We start from the raw sequence: 19,255 nt of genomic DNA, 5'->3' as shown, positions 1-19,255 counted from the left end.
GGAGCCTTCTCCCCCGGTTGTGCCCATCAGTCCTGCTCCTCCCCGCTCTCACCCAAACAAATATTGCACACAGGCACATAGGGCTCCGGGAACTGGATGGGAGGGGTATGCTGGCGGGGCTCACTGGGGATACCCCTCTCTGGGTCCTCGTCGGCACCCGCCCTCCTCCCCGCTTTTTACTTGCATATTAGACACTCTGATTCATCTAGGGCCTTGTGGAGGGGGTCTGGTGGAGGGGGGCACAGTGAAACATCCGTGCTCACCTTTCGCTGGCCCCCCCCCCAATTTTAACTTCCTCTGTAGACACACACACTGCATGCTAGCAGCACACACACAGCAAATACACACCACACACAGAGGGACCCCGGAGTGGGGGGCTCTGCGGCTTGGCAGCGGTGGGGCCCCCATCACTGAGGACCTCCTATTTTACCTGCAGCACACACACAGCACTCCCACACCTCCATACATGGGTGGGGTCGGGGGGGGGGGGGGAGGGGAGGCCGGTCTTCACCCGCCTGGTCTTCTCAGGGCGGCCGGGCTTATGGGAACCCTGTCGGCTGCGGGGGGGGATCGGACATGCGGCGCTGGGGGTCGGCCGGCTGGGGGGGGGGGGGTTACTGTGTGGCGGCGGGGGGTGGGGAGGGTAACCAGATGATTGTGAGTATGTGTGCGTGAGTGCATGGGTAGGACGGATCTGGGGGCTGGCTCGCTGGGACCCTCTGGGGCTTTCCCTTCCCATCACAGAGAGGGGAGGGCACTGAGAGGGTTTCGTCCCTGGCCCTTGTCTCGGTGTCCGGTGCCCGGTGGCCCCCATGGCTGCCGCCTGGTACGGCTAAGCGCTCCTGTCTTGTGGCCTGGGGGCCGGACACTGGGTTCGCTTGTGCCTCTGGGCACTGGGGGGGGGCCCTGTAGGGGGTTCCTCTCTGTGCCTGGCCGGTGGGGTGGGCGGTCCCCTCCTCCCCTCCTCCCGGGCTGCCTGGGTGCGGATGCTCGGGGGGCTCCTGGCCTGGGGGGCTCTCCTCCCCTCTCCTGGTCTGGCTGGGTAGGATCTGGTCCCCCTTATGAACACACGGGTCACGTCGGCAGCATGCATGTATCCCCACCCCCACGTGCACGTGCACACTGCCACACTGCTCCCTGTCTGCTTCATCCCTCTTCCTTACCCACATTGTATTGATGGACAGAATTTTTTTTTCCGCTTATCTTAGTGTCAGATTTTCACCTTTGATGTAATATTTGTTTTTTCAGCAGATCAGGTAGAATTGTTACAGCTTAAAATAATAACTTAATTCAAATCAGTGCTTGTATCCCCCACCTTTTCACCTCTTCCTTTTACACTCTTCCACCCTCCCCTCACATTCTCCCCTCTCCCTCCCCACACACACTAAATGTAACAAATAAATAAAAACTAATACAGCAAAATGGGGTTAATACAAAGCTACACTCTAGTTTCTTGAAGCTATATAACCTCTTTTTGTGATAGTAAAACCTGTCCAACACAAAAAGCCTTCAGCTCTAATCTGTTTGCTCAGCTGTTGGACAGAACAAGTTAAAAAGAAAAAAAAAAGAAAAAAGATACTCGCAGCAGTGTTTTACAGGTTACTCCCCTAGGGCGGTTCAGTCAATTAACTCACCTGCTCAGCGTCCTATTTAAGCCCAGGTGAGCAGTTGTTCATTCTCTTTCTTACCTTCAGCGCTCATTCTTCGCCCCCCCCCCCACCCCCGCCTAGTCTCGTTAATGATCTAGGCGAGGTGCTGGTTCATCTCAAACACGTCTATCGTTGCATTTTCCCCACGTGTTTTAAGTGCGTCTAAGACTAAGTCTTGTTGTTGCTGCATGGGGCGGCCGTGGTGCAGAGGTAGGGCGGTCGTCCCATGACCGTAAGGTTGCAGGTTCGATTCCCGCCTTGCACGCCCATGAGTCGAAGTGTCCTTGGGCAAGACACTGAACCCCACCTTGCCTCTGGTGGTAGGCGGGTGCCTGTGTTTGGCAGCGGAGCCGCAACCAGTGTATGAATCTGTGTGTGTGAATGTGTGTGTGACTGGGTGAATGGGTCTGTGACTGTAAAGCGCTTTGTCCTTGTAGGAAGAAAGGCGCTATATAACTATACGCCACGTGTTTAATGTTAAAGCCCGTTATCTGTCACGCATGTAGGTGTGGGACATTTATTCTCCTCAGCTGACCATCTCCCGCGGGAGCAGTATATCTGTGTGCTGCCGTAACAGCCGTGCATGAGAACCATTTGGTCGTGGTTGATACACTGCCACGCGCCTAACCGTAACCATAACCATAACTGTAACCCTCAGTTAGCCCAGAAAAAAGTTCAGCACTGACTGCATGGATTCAGAAAATTACGAGCGAATAAATACGTTCTAAAAAGGAAAGTAAGGAACTCCTTAATGTGGTCCGGGGAGGGAGGGGGCTGTCAGGTCTCCTGCCGTAAATGTTCTCCTGCTTTAAAGCCCGCTCATTGTCACGGCCCCAAGAGTCATTTACCCCACTGTGATTGGTTGCTTTGTCAGCTACACGCTCGACACTGAGAAAGTGTCATTCATACAAACTGGCGGGTCGCATTAAACTTTCATATTAAGGCGGGGGCCGCAAAATATCATCTTGGGGCCCGCAAATAGCCCTCGAGTTTGAGACCCCTGCTGTAGACTCTGGCACTGGTACACTAGCTGCAGGTCGGAAGAACGAGTCATTGGTTTGCTTGCTCATCGCTCAGACGCACATATCAGGTTGTGATATTTGTCTCCGTTTCCTTCCCACAGATGTTAACGCGCGCTGGATTATCTCTAATCCCCTCCCCCTCCACGCATTTTAGCCACTTGCAGTGGCTTCCCTGTTGCCAACTTCCCTGTTCTTCTCACACACATTGGCCGCCTCACAGACAGGCATCACTCAATGAAATGCTAGTGTGTGCTCATGTCTCATGAGTATGTGTGCTTGTGTGTGCGTGTGTGCGAGTGTGTATTTGCGGGCGTGTGCGTCTCATTGATTATTTCATCGATCATTGACGTGCCCCTTCCACGTTTAATGTATAAAAAAATACGGAGGGTGGGGAAGGCAAAATTACTGGTAGCACATGTGCGACTGTAAAATTCAGACGCACACTCAAATTTTGGTTGCAAAATGCGACCATTTGGTCGTCTGTGGTATTTATTTTTCAGATAACTTGTTTTAGTATTGCATAATAGAATTTTAATTAATATGAGCTATATTAAAATGTATTATTTTGCTATTCTCATTTTTCAGGTTACAGACCTCTGGTTTGTTCGAAGATTAATAACCCATGTTGTTAAAGTAAAATATGTCCGACACAAAAGGCCCTCAGCTCTCATCTGTCTGCCCAGCTGTTGGACAGGACAAGTTGAAGAAAAAGAAAAAATTTAATACTAAATTGCATTGTCCACATTGCATCTTGCAATTGATTAAATATTTAACACGTATTTGATTTGTTTTACCAATGTTTCATTATGTTTTGTTCTTTGCTAATACTTCTTTAGATCAAGCTTTCAGTTTTAAGCTTTTTCCACTTGCTGTTGCATCTTTCGACTGAATAAATTTGGGTTTTAATTTAATCTTTTTTTTCTTCCTTTTTTTATTTTGGAATATTTTGAATATATTTTGTATTTGTAGGCTTCCTAGTAGTTGTTATGCGGTTGCTTAGCAGGGTTATGTATAATATTTAGTCACTTTCCTGCTGTTTTAGCTTTCTTTTTGAGCCATTTACCTTTTACGTTTGCCTGTAACGGATGATAAAATGTGAAAAACTGCTTTGCGTTGTGTTGATGAGTCTTGTTTTGCTTTGCAGTGATTCAGTTCAGTTTCACCACCTTATTTGTGGCTGCGTTCCCTCTTGCACCCTTGATGGCTTTGATCAACAACGTTGGTGCAATCCGTCTGGCTGCCATCAGGATGGTCCGGCTCCAAAAACTCCTGATTCCAAAAAAGACCAACAGCATTGGTAAACTGTTCAACAGTTTTTATTTCAAGGTGTTTTGGTGTCGTCTTTGTCAAAGTTAAATGGTTTTGTGTCTGTAGGTGTTTGGACAAATGTCCTGGAGGCTATTGGAGTATTGGCAGTGATTACCAATGGTTTGGTTATTGGAGTCACATCTAATTTTATTCCTCGCCTCGTCTACCGTTACGGGTACGGCCCGTGCGCCAGAAATTTGACAGGCACACAGTAAGTCCCTCAAAATGACTGATGTCCCCTCTGCAGACGGACTCTGAGATGCCATCATGTGTTTTGTTGTTGCAGCTGCATGAGTGGTTACATTAACAGCACTCTGACGACGGCCTACCTGCATTACAACAAAACAGATGACTTTGTTCGTCCGAAGGAAAGACATTTCTTCAATGTGACTGAGTGCAGGTAAGACATGAACTATTGTGGCGGTCATTACGCCCCTAATCTGGGTGGCCTGGCAGGCGGATTTTCTCAATCTGTTATCCCACGCAGGTGTCTGGGGGGCCCTCACTACCACAGCAGCCTCGCCTTCGGCGGGGGTCTTGGTGTGGGGGTGAACGGGCATTCCCCCTCTTTTTACATTCCATCATCCACAGCAGAACACAGACACTCCCCTGAGCACAGGTGTCAGCTCACCTTTGTGCAAATAGTGTGTGATATGTGCTTGGCATGTGTTTGCTTGACTTTAAGCAATGTTGGGGTAATTAATTACAGAGTAACAAATTACTGTAACTTAAACACTTTTGTCAGTAACAGAGTTCCAGTTCAAAATTTGATAATTAAATTTACAATTAATAGATGTTAATGAGCTAATGCCAAGTTTGAGATTGGTCAAAGTAAGATGAAGAAAGTGGAAATATGGATGTTGATGAATACGTAGGGGCATTAGACAACTGGAGATTTTCAAATTACTTTCAATTTGTTGAAAACAAAAAAACAGTTCAGTTAAGTGCAAGTTTTGTCCTGAAGAGGAACTACTTTCCACTTCTCTACTGTCAATGAGCAAACAGTCTATACACTATGTAGTGCTACCATACGATGTACATTTTTGTCATATTCAGCTGGTGATATTAATGAGGTGGTGCTAAAAAATCTGATTGCTCTTCTGTAGCCTCTATGTTTTTATTTCGTGGATTTTACAAAGGTATCTTGTTTGTGCTAGCTTTATTCCTGTGAGAATTTGTATGTGAGTGAAAAGTAAAGTAACAAGTAGTGAAGTACTTTTTAAATTAGGGAGTAAAGTAATTTAATTACAATTTCATCTGGTAGCTAAAGTTTAGTAATCAGTTTCTCTTTAAAAATAATTTACCCAACACTGTGCTTCAGTTGCATGTGTGAGCTGTAGTTGTCTTGTGCATGTATTGACCAGTGTAGGCTAAATTACTTTTACCCAATTAATTTGACCAATCTCCAACTCTGCATTAGCGTGCACCTGTTTTTCTTTTTTTTAATTGATCTATGTTTCGTTTCATTTAACAGAGAGAACATTTCAGAGCCTACTAACACTTAATTTATGGGGATGGGTTTGTTAAGATTTCATCAATACTACCTCTAACCGTAACCCAAGGTCAACAATGGTACTGTGTTTTGATTAAAAAAACAAAACAACAGTATCTCATCTGATATTGTTTCGGATACCAAAAACTCAACGGGTTGGGTGAGGGTTTCGGGCTGACTCACAGTTTACCTTGACCCTAAATCAACTAGTTCTCCTCCATTTACCGCTGTGGCATTCCCAACATGGTCTCTCAAGTCAGTCCCTCCATTAGTAACACAACATGCTGTTCGACATGACATCTCAACAAGTTGAGATGACTATTATTGTAATCACCGAGTTATATAGATAGATGCGACACGCCGGTTTGGGAAGCCTGGCCAACGGTGGCCTCGCGCGGCGCCATCTTGGAGAGTTCATCTGCGCCCACATGACAATGCTATCTCCAGCCTACGGTGGCATTTAAGTAGCTTTTATACAATAAAAACAAAAAAAGCCCCTCTCACCCTTCCACAGGTGGTTTCTCCTCCAAGCTCGGGTCCTCTACCAGAGGCCTAAGAGCTTGAGGTCCCTGCAGTATCTTAGCTGTTCCTGTTCTTTTCTGGACTGAGAGGTCTGAGGTCTTTCCAGGTATCTGTTGTAGCCACTCCTCCAGCTTGGAGGTTACTGCCCCGAGTGCTCCAATTACCACAGGCACTGTTACCTTCACTTTCCAGGCTTTCTCCAGTTCTTCTCTGAGTCCCTGGTATTTCTCCAGTTTCTCATGTTCCTTCTTCCTGATGTTCCCATCGCTTGGCACTGCCACATCCACCACAACAGCTTTCCTCTGTTCTTTATCCACCACTACAATGTCTGGTTGGTTCGCCATTACCATCCTATCAGTCTGGATCTGGAAGTCCCACAGGATCTTTGCCCTCTCATTCTCTACCACCTTCGGAGGTGTTTCCCATTTTGACCTTGGGGTTTCCAGTTCATATTCTGCACACATGTTCCTGTTTATTATTCCAGCCACTTGGTTGTGGCGCTCCATGTATGCTTTACCTGCCAGCATCTTACACCCTGCAGTTATGTGTTGGATTGTTTCAGGCGCCTCTTTGCACAGCCTACACCATGGGTCTTGTCTGGTGTGGTAGACCTACACCTTGGGTCTTGTCTGGTGTGGTAGATCTGAGCCTCTATTGCTCTGGTGCTCAGGGCTTGTTCTTGAGCTGCCAGGATGAGCGCTTCAGTGCTGTCCTGTAGGCCAGCCCTTTCTAGCCATTGGTAGGACTTCTTGATATCAGCCACTTCAGTTATGGTCCGGTGGTACATCCCATGCAGGGGTTTGTCCTCCCATGAGGATCTGTCCTCCAGCACTGTATCCTCTGTTCTCCATTGCCAGAGACATTCACTGAGCACACTGTCAGTTGGGGACTTGAGCTTGATGTATTCATGCATCTTGGATGTTTCATCCTGGATAGTGGGTTCCACGCTCACTAGTCCTCGGCCTCCTTCCTTGCGGCTAGCATACAGTCTCAGGGTGCTGGATTTGGGGTGGAACCCCTCCATGCATGGTGAGGATCTTTTGTGTTTTAACATCCATGGTCTGTATATCTTCCTTTGGCCATCTTATTATTCCTGCAGGGTATCTGATAACTGGCAGTGCGAAGCAGTTTATTGCCCGGGTCTTATTTTTGCCATTGAGCTGGCTTCCCAGGACTTGCCTTACTCGTGTGAGGTATTTAGCTGTTGCAGCTTTCCTTGTTGCCTGCTCCAGGTTGCCATTTGCCTGTGGAATTCCAAGGTACTTGTAACTCTCCTCAATATATATATGTATTTTATTTTTCTTTGGTTCCATGCCGCTTATGGTGAGCACAATAAAAAAAATAGAAAAAAAACTCACATTACTTAAAATGTGAGTTTAAGGGATAACCTTTTTCTTAATTTTCAATGCCAATAATTTTGTAATAATATACTGTCATAATCATAAATTAACATTATACTAATTATTACGAGCCCTAATCAACCTTTACAACAAATAAATGTTAGACATTCCAGATGTAAGATGAACATATATGATAAATAACATACCATTCAATGTAAAAGCTATCATTTGTTGTTGTTAAACAAGAGAAACAGTCAGGGGGTTAAAGCTCAAACTTCAATGAAAATGCTTAGTTGCAGCGGTGACCCACCCTCCCCAAAATGTGTGCTCTGCTACCACAAGGAATCATGTCATGTCGCCGCTATCGATATAACTCACTGGTTGTAATATTGGGCTACTGCATAAATAAGTTCAAAATCTTTTTATTTGACTTTTCCAGAACATAAAGACATACATAGTGCAAAGTCACAGTAGTAAACAGCAGGACTTGACAGAACTAAAAACAATAATAAAAAATTGGAATAAGCATAAAAAGAAGTAATAAAATGTAGAAAAATAATAAAATAAAGCCAACGGCATCAAAACAGAACAAGAAATAAAAATAAACAAACTGAAACAACCCTTACCCTCCCCCTCCTTCTGTCACTGCCCACTTTCTAGCTGGGTACCACACTGGCACCACAAATTGGGTTTAAGGCCAGTCTAGGTTCGACACGGTAAAGCACCCTGGTTGCCTCGTTCCCAAATCTGCTGAAATGTCTCCAGAAAAAGGCCCCACATCTCCTGAAAGTTCCTGCTCTTATGGTTGAGTGAGAACCTGATCTTCTCGAGCTGCAAACCAGACATGATCTCTGCCAACCATTGTTTGTGAGTCGGGGGTGCAGCATCCTTCCACCTAACCAGGACTGCACGTCTAGCCAAGAGAGAGGCAAAAGACAGAGTTTGTTGTTTTTCTCGGGTTAGAATCACCCCCTCTCCAATGATCCCAAACAGAGCAGTCAGAGGGTTTGGCTGCAGCGAGACTTTGAGTATCCAGGATAGAGTCTGAAACACTGCCACCCAGAACCCGCTGAGGGATGGACAAGACCAGTACATGTGGATAAGTGTGGCTACCCCAGTTTTACATTTATCACAGTAGGGACTGATATTAGGGTACATGTGAGATAGTTTAGACTTAGAGATGTGTGACCTGTGCAAAACTTTAAACTGGATTAGACGGTGGCGAGCACAGAGAGACGAAGAGTTCACTTGTCTCAGCATTAAATTCCAGGTTTCTGGAGATATGGACATGTTCAGATCCCCCTCCCACGCTGTTTTAAGCTGGGCCGCACAATTCGTTTTTAGGTTTGTCAGCCGGTTGTATAGAACTGAAATAAGTCTTTTGTGGGACGGGTTCAATGAAAGGATGGTCTCGACAACTGTTTCGTCCGGGACGGTGGCAATGCCAGGCCTGACAGAGAGAAGATGCTGTCTAATTTGCAGGTATCTGAAAAAATCTGATTTTACAAAACCAAACGTTCTGCTTAGCTGCTCAAATGAGGCCAAAGTGTTACCCAAAAACAGATCCTTAAATATTCTAATGCCCTTCTTGTGCCACTCCTAAAAACCCCTGTCATGAAGGGAAGGTATGAAAAGATGATTTGAAGCAATAGGGCTTAAGAGTGAGAAGTCACAGAGACCATAATGCTTCCTAAACTGAACCCATATCCTTAAAGAATGTTTAACTACTGGGTTACAAATATCTGTAGTGGAGGGGAGAGGGAGGGAAGAACCCAGCAAAGCAGGAAGAGAGGTGTTTCCACTCAAGTGTAGTTCCAGCTCCACCCAGTCAGGGGGGTCAGATCGGTCGGCGTAAAATGGCCAGAATGCCATACATCGCAAGTTTGCAGCCCAGTATTAGAGTCGAAAATTTGGAAGGGCAAGCCCACCGGTGGACTTGGTTTTCTGCAGATGAACTTTACTTAGACGTGGACGTTTTCCCTGCCAGATATAGGCGGAGAGGATTGAGTCGAGCTGGTTAAAAAAGGAACCGGGAATAAAAACTGGCAAGGACTGAAATAAGTATAAAAATTTGGGCAAGATATTCATCTTTATAGAATTGATCCGGCCCACCAGCGACATAGACAAAGGTGACCACTGTGCCAATGTTTGTTTTGTTTGGTTCAGTAAGGTCATGAGGTTTTCTCTGAATAGATCTTTATGTTTATTTGTGATCGATATTCCCAAATATGAGAATTTATGTTTTTCTACTCTAAAGGGCAGGCTTGAATAGTCCATAGTGGACGCTTCCCTATTGATGGGGAAGAGCTCACTTTTGCCGAGATTTAGTTTGTAACCAGACAGTTTCCCAAACTGGGTGAGCACCGACAAGGCCGAAGTCAGTGAGGTCCCTGGGTTCGAAATAAAAAGCAGAAGATCATCAGCATATAATGATACTTTGTGTTTTGTACCGCTCCTCTGAATACCACGTATGTCCCCCCAGGCTCGGAGTGCTGCAGCAAGCGGTTCAATAGCCAAGTCAAAGAGCAGAGGGCTCAGAGGGCACCCCTGGCGAGTTCCCCTGTGTAAATTGAAGGGTTTTGATAATTGGGAGTTTGTGCGGATTGAGGCAGTGGGGCATAAGTATAACAGTTGGATCCATGCTGAGAAATTGGGACCAAAGCCAAATCTGTCAAGTACTGCAAAGAGGAAGTTAAATTTTATTCTGTCAAAGGCTTTTTCGGCATCGAGAGATACAACGCACTCAGGGACCCCCCCAGGAGAGGTGTAGATTATATCAAGTAACCGGCGTATATTAAAGTATGGGTGCCTGTGTTTAATGAAACCTGTTTGGTCCTTCGAGATGATTATAGGGAGGATATTCTCCAACCTACGAGCCAGAACTTTAGCCAAGATCTTTGTGTCTGTGTTTAAGAGTGAGATTGGCCTGTATGAGGCACAGTCAGCTGGGTCTTTGTCTTTTTTAGCAATAAGGGTGATGCAGGCCTCAGTAAACGATTTGGGGAGAGACCCTGATCTGAAAGAGTTGGACAGCACGAGACACAACTGTGGGGAAAGCAAGGATGAAAACTTTGCAAAAAATTCTGTTGGAAAGCCATCAGGGCCTGGAGATTTGCCAGACTGCATAGAAGAAATAGCTGATACGATTTCGGAGTTAGATATGGGCTCATCTAGCGCCTTTCTAAGATCTGGTGGCAGCGTTGGAAGGTTGAGTGCGTTTAGAAAGTTAGCAGATGTGTCATGCTCATCCTGGGCCTCAGAGGTGTAAAGTTGTGAGTAAAAGTCCCTGAATGCGGTGTTTATTTGTAGATGGTCTAATGTTAAGCGACCACAAGGCAGGCGAATCTCAGGGATGCTCTGTTTTGCTCTGGCTCCGCGGAGTTGGTTGGCTAGCAGCTTGCTTGGTTTTTCCCCATGGATATAGAACTGAGCCTTGTCTTTTAAAAGCATGCATTCAACTGAATGAGTTAAGAATAAGTTCAGTTTAGTTTGAAGTTCCATTCGTTCGCTAAACAGATTAGAATCCTTGGTTTGGGCATACTGTTCATCTATCTCCTTGATTCTAAAGCTCAGATCTGTGCGTTCTTTTAAAGATTTTCGTTTCAGATTAGCAGTATAGGAGATGATCTGGCCCCGAAGGTAAGCCTTAAGGGCATCCCAGACAATAAGGTTGGACATCTCAGGGGAGGTATTGGTGGCAAGAAAAAACTTTATTTCTTTCTCCATGAGCTGCACAAATTTCTCATCTGACAGTAGGGTTGAGTTGAACCGCCAGCATCGGTTGCCTTGTGGAATGTCTGGCAGGGACAAACTCAGAACAATGGGGGCGTGGTCTGAGATGATTATGCTCTGGTAAGAGCAGGAATGTACCAGTGGTAACAGCTGGTGATCAATAAAAAAAATAATCAATCCTGGTATATGTATGGTGGACTTGCGAGAAGAACGAGTAGTCGCGATCTTTAGGATGGAGAGTACGCCAAACGTCACAAACTCCGTAATCTGACAGAAAGGCTTTGACGAGAGCAGCTGGTCTACTTACTGTGTTGGCTTTTTTAGAGGAGCGGTCCAGGACTGGGTCCAGCCAGCAGTTAAAGTCTCCTCCAATAATAGGAGTAAATATGTTTAGGTCAGGCAACAGTGAAAACAGTTGTTTAAAAAAGTCAGTGTCATCAGAGTTCGGAGCATAGACATTCACAAATACAACCTGTTTGTTAAACAGTTTTCTTGTGACTATAACATATCTGCCAAATTTGTCAGAGATCACACTATGAGAATCAAAAGAGATATTAGGGCCAATGAGAATTGAAACCCCCCTTGCCTTTGCTTGGAAGGAGGAGTGGAAACGTTGTCCCTTCCAGCCTGTTAGGAGACGTTCGGTGTCTGAACTACGTATGTGCGTTTCCTGCAGGAAGGCAATGTCTGTTTTAAGTTGTTTGAGGTGAGAGAAAACCTTTCTCCGCTTAATGGGTGGTTTAAACCTTTAACATTCCAGCTTACAAAATTAATGAAACTCACCATGTGAGTCTGCAATATAAAATATGGTGTCGACAGTTGGGTGCATGTAGCTGTGAGAAAAAACCAGGGCAACCCAGAGAACAAAGGTGGTGGCCAACATGTGACAGAAACAATGATTTAGTGTTTTTGGCATTGACAGAAACCCCCCCACCCCCCACCCATACCCCCCCAAACCAGAAAGCTGCTAAAAAATACAGCATCAAGCTCTTCAAAACCAACTTTTAATGTTAATTATTCTTCCTTTCTAACAACCTATCCGAGCTCCGAGAGACAATGTAATTAAATATGTAAACAAAGGACAACAATAAAGAATTAAAAAATAAATAAATAAATAAAAACAGGTTCAAGCTCCTCGAACAACTTTGAGATTTAAAAAAAAAAGTGTGTCCACACACAACATTTTTCAGTCTGTGCATACAAAAATATACCTTTACCTTGGGATGAGTAAGAATAGGGGCAGTCACTGGGGTTACCTAGTCAGCTCAGCTGACTGGATACCATGTTAGGAGGCTCCAGATGATCGGGGGAAGCTGCTGAGGTATTCGTTTGCCTCATCCACCGAACCGATCCATTTTCTGTCTCCATTCGGCAAAGTGATACGGAGCCTGGCAGGGTAAAGCAGAGCGGGTTTGAGTCTTCGATTATAAAGCTCAGTCATCACCGTCCTGTATTCTGCCCGCTGAGCGGCGACTTCGGGGCTGTAGTCCTCTACGACGCGGATGGGTTTCCCCCGGAATTCCAGCTTCCCCCGTCTGCGCGCCTCTCTGATGATGAGCTCCTTGGTCTGGTAGCGGTGCAAACGAACAATGACCGGCCGCGGGCGCTGCCCGGGTGCCGGCTTTGCTGCCAGGGAGCGGTGAGCACGGTCGATTTCTGGCGGGGTTGGTAAGATCTCTGCTCCGAACACCTCCCCAAGCAGGTCGGAGAAGAATTTAGACGGGGAGCCGCTTTCGGTCGATTCCGGAACCCCTAAGATCCGAATGTTCTGACGTCTGCTCCGTCCCTCCAGGTCCGCCACCTTAGCTTTGAGCTTAGCATTAGCCACCTGAAGGGTGTTCAGCGATTCTTCGAGGTCAGTCACCCGCTGACTCAGGTCCTCCGAAGCCAGCTCCAGAGATGAAACACGTTGTCCCTGGTCCTCCACCGCGAGGCGTGTTTGGTCCAGCTTTGAGTCCAACAGATTGAACGAGGTCTTAAACTCAGTGGCTAGCGCCTCTCGGTGTTGCTCCAGCAGCGTGGTGATGGCCTCGAGCGTCAGGCCGGCCTCCTCCTTTTTGGCCGATTTAGCGGTCTTGGATGTCATTGTTAGGTGAAATTGCTTTTCACTGCTGAGGGGGAGGATGCTTCTATGGAGGTATCGTTGTGCGTGAAGTTTGTAGAGGGCTGACAGGAAAAAATATGAAAAAAGGCTCGGAGCTCCCCGCAACGCACTCCTACTCCATTGCCCGGAAACCGGAAGTCTAACCGGGCTACTGCATAAATAAAATTGAATTAGTTCCAAAGAGTCTTGATGATCATCTCATGTGCTTCTCTCCCCCCCCTCACAGCGGGACGGCAAACCCGCATAACAATAGCATGATATAGGTCCTTTATGGACTCAATGCATATCGATGGCGCCTGCACATGCAAGTATATATAGCAGCAAATAAGCAAAGCCCAATCCAGGAATTTATCTCCATGACTACTTTTATTTCATCTTCTTTAATCATATTGTGACTTATTTTCTTTCTGCATTTAACATGTAATTTTATTAAATAGTCCAGTTTTTGTTTTTCTGTATTAACAAATGTAACAATGTCAGTAATAAATATACCAGCAAAAGTTTTTATCTACTTGGTAAATCAAAAATTGAATTTTGGCCACTGTATGATAAAGTTTTGTTTTGTGTCTGCAGTTTTAGAGACTTTAGAAATCCAGACGACCACTCTGTGACAAGTCAGTACTGGTGGGTGCTGGCAGCGCGTTTTATCTTCATCATCGCCTTTGAGGTTTGTCTCACACAGAAGGCAGGAAGAGCTGTAGTTTTCTTCCAGAAGTTTAACTTTTTGTTTGTGTGCAGCATCTTCTGCTGATGTTCAAGGCTGTAGCAGCCTGGTTTGTTCCCAGTGAATCCATGAGTGTGAAGAATGATCGGCTGGAAAGCAAGCTGGGTCGACTCAAGAGAGAGCGTAAGTAATGTAACCCTTGTGCTATCCAAGGCATGTTAATGTAGGGAGTGGGTCCTTTTTTTCTTCAATGATTTGTGATCTTCACTGGTGTCCATGGATTACATGAAATCTTTCCACCTTTATCCACCTTTGTCATATGATGGCAAAAAAAGTACTAAGATTTGTTTTGTCTTGAATTTCAGAGGTAAAGAATGGAGAAAAAGTGTAACCTGCCACCGCTGATGTCAGATCTTCTTCTGTCCTGGGTTATTTCAGGGGAAATGCTGGGTTTTGTGATTTTTTGTTTTTTTTTATTCTTAGATTGGGTTTGCTTTGATTGGTTTGTAGAAATGCAATTATAGTTGCAATTTTTACTATTTTATATATGTTTTTGTTTTTGGCTGTGGGACAATTTATAAAAACTTCGTTTTTTTTTACTGAAATATAAGAAAACCAAAATGTGTGCATGTTAAAATTGCTGTCAACACTGAAAGATATGAGGGATAATTAGACTGATGAGAAAATATTCTAGTCATCAGAGAGAATCCCGTCCTTATCCCCAGTGTTAGACATGCAGGGTGTAGGAGGAAACATTTTCTGGGAAATTATTCACTGAAACATTTGGTCTGATGTTTAATTTTTTTCTGTCTTTTGAATAAATGCTGTATGACATCTGTTGTCGTCTTTGTGGTCTGAAATATGCTTTCATTAAAAGGGTTAAATAAGCAGGGCTCCAGACTAACTTTTTTCTCTAGGAGCACAGTGGCCCCCAACTGAACATTTTAGGGGCGCATACCGTAAATCAACATGCTAACCAAATCTACTAATTTCCACTGTATTACTAATAAATACTTTAATAATACATGCAGAAATTACAATGATTTTTTATTCTGCACTTTTGAAAATGCAACAAGAAGGTAAACTGACAGCAGCATCGCTGTGATGACAGTAAAAATAGTAAACATATTACCATACATTCAGAATAAAGAAGTGCTTAGTAACAAAGTGATTACCGTAGTAACCGTTCGGTCATTTCACTGTTACAAACAATACTTAAACGCATGTAAACATCAGGGGAATTCATAATGGAAATTCATGTTGGCAACACCAAACAGGTGCAGCCCAGATGCACAATAAGCGTGTTTGAGATCACCCAGATGGACGCAACCCGGCGCACATCACCTGGTGTGAAACGACGTATATTTTTGTTTTTGCTCCTACATCACCTGTCAATCAAAACAAAAATATCACGAGAAAGGGGTGGGAGCAAGACCCCAACCTACGCAAACACAGCTGGAAATTTAGTACTGCACTGACTGAAAGCTGCCCTACAGACTACAAAACAATGCATTATGGGACATGTGTCCTGATGGGTTTTTGTAGTTCAGTGATCAATTAAATAATTTAAAATACCAATTGATTAAAAAAAGGCTACATCCATTACAAAACATTCAAATAATTATAAAAGTTATAGTATCACAGATCATACTAAGGGGGAGAGGCATAATAAAACTAAATTGAATGTTAAGAACAACAACTTCCTGTTCTCCTTCAGTTTCGCTGCAGCTTCGCCTTCATCTCCCCCCCCCCCACCCCCGCCTAGTCTCGTTAATGATCTAGGCGAGGTGCTGGTTCATCTCAAACACGTCTATCGTTGCATTTTCCCCACGTGTTTTAAGTGCGTCTAAGACTAAGTCTTGTTGTTGCTGCATGGGGCGGCCGTGGTGCAGAGGTAGGGCGGTCGTCCCATGACCGTAAGGTTGCAGGTTCGATTCCCGCCTTGCACGCCCATGAGTCGAAGTGTCCTTGGGCAAGACACTGAACCCCACCTTGCCTCTGGTGGTAGGCGGGTGCCTGTGTTTGGCAGCGGAGCCGCAACCAGTGTATGAATCTGTGTGTGTGAATGTGTGTGTGACTGGGTGAATGGGTCTGTGACTGTAAAGCGCTTTGTCCTTGTAGGAAGAAAGGCGCTATATAACTATACGCCACGTGTTTAATGTTAAAGCCCGTTATCTGTCACGCATGTAGGTGTGGGACATTTATTCTCCTCAGCTGACCATCTCCCGCGGGAGCAGTATATCTGTGTGCTGCCGTAACAGCCGTGCATGAAAACCATTTGGTCGTGGTTGATACACCGCCACGCGCCTAACCGTAACCATAACCATAACTGTAACCCTCAGTTAGCCCAGAAAAAAGTTCAGCACTGACTGCATGGATTCAGAAAATTACGAGCGAATAAATACGTTCTAAAAAGGAAAGTAAGGAACTCCTTAATGTGGTCCGGGGAGGGAGGGGGCTGTCAGGTCTCCTGCCGTAAATGTTCTCCTGCTTTAAAGCCCGCTCATTGTCACGGCCCCAAGAGTCATTTACCCCACTGTGATTGGTTGTAAGTAAGTAAGTAGTAAGTAATCTTTATTTATATAGCACTTTTCACAGGGAGCGACTCACAAAGTGCTTCACAATATTAAAACAACATAAAATCAGTAGCGATACCCAATAAAACGCACACAGGCATATAAACAAACAAAGAGGCAAAAGTGATCACAAGTAAAGTCAGCTAAAAGCTCTCCTAAATAAAAAAGTCTTAACTTGAGCTTTAAAACACTCGACTGAGTCAATCTGGCGCAGAGAAAGGGGGAGGTCGTTCCAAAGTCGGGGAGCGACTCCCTGAAAGGCGAGGTCTCCTCCTGTTTTAAAATGAGTTTTTGGAACACATAAAAGACTTTTGTCAGTGGACCTCAAAGAACGTGCAGGAGTGTAGGCAGTTAAAAGGTCAGAAATATAGATTGGGGTTTGTCCGTACATGGCTCTAAAAACTAAAATCAAAATCTTAAATCCTATTCTAAATTTAACAGGAAGCCAATGTAGAGATAAAAGCAGAGGGGGGGGGGGTATGAGTGCGCTTATTGGTTCCAGTTAAAAGCCTTGCGGCAGAGTTCTGGACCAGTTGGAGACATTTAAGAGACTTTTTTTTTTTTTTTTTTTTTTTTTTTAACTTGTCCTGTCCAACAGCTGGGCAGACAGATGAGAGCTGAGGGCCTCTTGTGTTGGACATATTTTGCTTTAACAAGAGGGGTTATTCATCTTTAGACAAACCAAAGGTATGTCTGAATAAACCCCTTTTGTAATTGAGGCCAAACTTTATTAATTTCAATCATGTCTGAAAATCTTTGGTGTTGCACCGGACGGAAAAGGAAAGAGGGGAAGAAGAGAGAGGGACGTTAGAGAGAGGGGGGGAAGGAGGGTGATAATAGGAGGGGAAGGGGGATAAGACCATGAAGCAGCATAAAGCAACAAGTTTACTGGTTGTTAATCATTATGGTAAGGTTCAAATGTAGTAAAAAAAAAAAAGGGCGGAGCCTGTCCACACACACACTCAAACGTTATAAACACACCTGCTAGCTGCAAAAATGTCCACCTGTCGACATGTACACGAAACAGATTGTGTTCACATGCATACTTATGCCTTAAAACCAACTAGTGTGAAATATTTCAGTCATTCAGTCATGCAAACTGTGGGCTAACGCCTGTGCTCAGGTGAGTGTTTATGTTCTTCTAAAATGGATGGTGGAACATGAAAAGAAGGAGGGAGAGTGCCCAGCCATTCCCACCCCAAGACCCCCACCGCAGCAGCAGCGGCAGCCGGAATCCCCCCAACGCCACACGGGAACCGGCAGGGAACAACCGCCGCCCGGGCGACCAAGCCCGCCACCCAGGCCAGGGCCAGCAGGGCCGCCGCAAGGCCCCCAGAGCCAGAGAGCAGGGAGGCACGGAGGGAAAGAGAGCGCCGCCCCAGCCCAACCAGGAGAGCAGCCACCCGGCGCGCCGAGAGAACCCAACGCAGGGCCCCACCGGAGAAGGACGCCCACAGCCCCGGACGAGCACCCCACCACCACCCAGGAGTTCCGGGCATCCCCCCGCCCCAACCCCAGGTATGAGCCAGGACCCCCCAAGGGAGACCCGCTCCGCACTCCAGGCAGCCATCCGCCCGGCCCACGGTTGGTCCAGGGAGGAGCGAGGCAGGGGCCCGCCGCCCCCGCCCAGGAGGGGGGAACCCCGGGGAAAAAAGAGGGCCCACAAGGGGTGTTGTAAATATGGCCCGACCAGGCTCGGCCACAGTTGGAAATTTGGCGGGGCCCAGCACTCAGGAGCAAGGACCAGAACCCACCCCCCAGGGACACGAACACCCCCGGCTCAGATGTAATTTGAACCCCCCCATCGCGCGGAGAGAGCACCGCCGGGCCCAGGAAGCCGGCACCCCGGGGACACGGCCGCCGTTGCAAAGGGGCCCGTACCCCCCACCAGGGAAGAGGCAGGAGACAGATGGTCCTAGGTCCCACCTTCCTTGCAAAATGTGTGTGCGTGTATGTGTGTTTGAGAGGGTGTGTGTGTGCATGTGTGTGTGTTTATGTTGGGATGTATATATTGAGGGGGGAGGGGTGTGTGTACTAAGGGGGGTGCAGTTAAAATTGGCGGGTAGGGCACTAAGGGGACATCTCCTGATTACTCACAGTGACGTCCCCTCACCCTCCCCACCAAGGGGCCCTAAATGTCTAAGGTAAGGTTAAAATTGGCGGGTAGGGTGCTAGGAGGACATCCGCTGCTTGCTGGCAGTGATATCCAAGCACCCCCCCTACCAAGGGCCCTACATGTCTAAGGTGCAAATAAAACCGAAAGAGGGGGGGCCCCCTCCATACGGCAACCATAGGAGGGGGGCCACTGCCTAGTAAACCCCCCCCTCAAGGCTCATCGCAGGCTAAGCCCCCCACCCCCTCACCCTATTATGAGGTTATATGAGGAAGGGGGTAAGTTGGGGACAGCTGATAGACTGTCCCCCGGTGGTCAAACAGCTGTCCCCCCCCCCCCAGCAAGGGGGCCAGGCCCACCCAGCCCAGGGGCCCCACCCCCGGAGGCGCCGACACCCCAGGCCCAGCACCACCCACCCCACACAGAAGGAGAGGAGCCAGAAAGCGTCGCCATTTAACCAAGCGTTGTCATTTAACCAAACTCTAATGCTGGCCAAGCAGTCTAGTAAATATGATAGACAAGGAGCAATAAAGTTGAATGTCATCAGCGTAAAGATGATAAGAAATTGCATTGTCAGCTACGCGCACGACAATGAAAAAGTGTCTTTCATACAAACTGGCGGGCCGCATTAACTTTGAACTTTCATATTAAGTCGGGGGCCGCAAAATATCATCTAGACCCACTAGACAGTGCTCTGAACCTTTTTTCTTCAATGATTTGTGATCTTCACTGG

The 19,255-nt window shown here is 46.2% G+C and overlaps 1 protein-coding gene across 9 annotated transcripts in view; it reads left to right on the top strand.

Moving 5' to 3' along the window:
- The window catches only part of LOC105357636 (uncharacterized), a 545,012-nt gene that overhangs the window by 300,613 nt on the left and 225,144 nt on the right, over positions 1-19,255 (top strand). For 8 of the 9 annotated variants that reach the window (XM_078944708.1, XM_023953741.2, XM_078944711.1 and 5 more), the window contains 6 exons: positions 3,816-3,968; positions 4,046-4,190; positions 4,266-4,379; positions 13,743-13,836; positions 13,908-14,016; positions 14,199-14,449. In XM_078944708.1, the coding sequence (XP_078800834.1) occupies positions 3,816-3,968; positions 4,046-4,190; positions 4,266-4,379; positions 13,743-13,836; positions 13,908-14,016; positions 14,199-14,224 (641 nt within the window). In that variant the 3' untranslated portion in view covers positions 14,225-14,449. Of the gene's footprint in view, positions 1-3,815; positions 3,969-4,045; positions 4,191-4,265; positions 4,380-13,742; positions 13,837-13,907; positions 14,017-14,198; positions 14,450-19,255 lie in introns of those variants that run through there. The other variant, XM_078944705.1, reaches the window with a different exon arrangement.

Source organism: Oryzias latipes, chromosome 3 (genome assembly GCF_053564925.1).
Source record: "Oryzias latipes strain Hd-rR chromosome 3, Olatipes_Hd-rR_3.1".
NCBI lineage: Eukaryota > Metazoa > Chordata > Actinopteri > Beloniformes > Adrianichthyidae > Oryzias > Oryzias latipes.
Note: the sequence above shows the minus strand (reverse complement) of the source record. Positions and strands in the feature narration are given on the sequence as shown.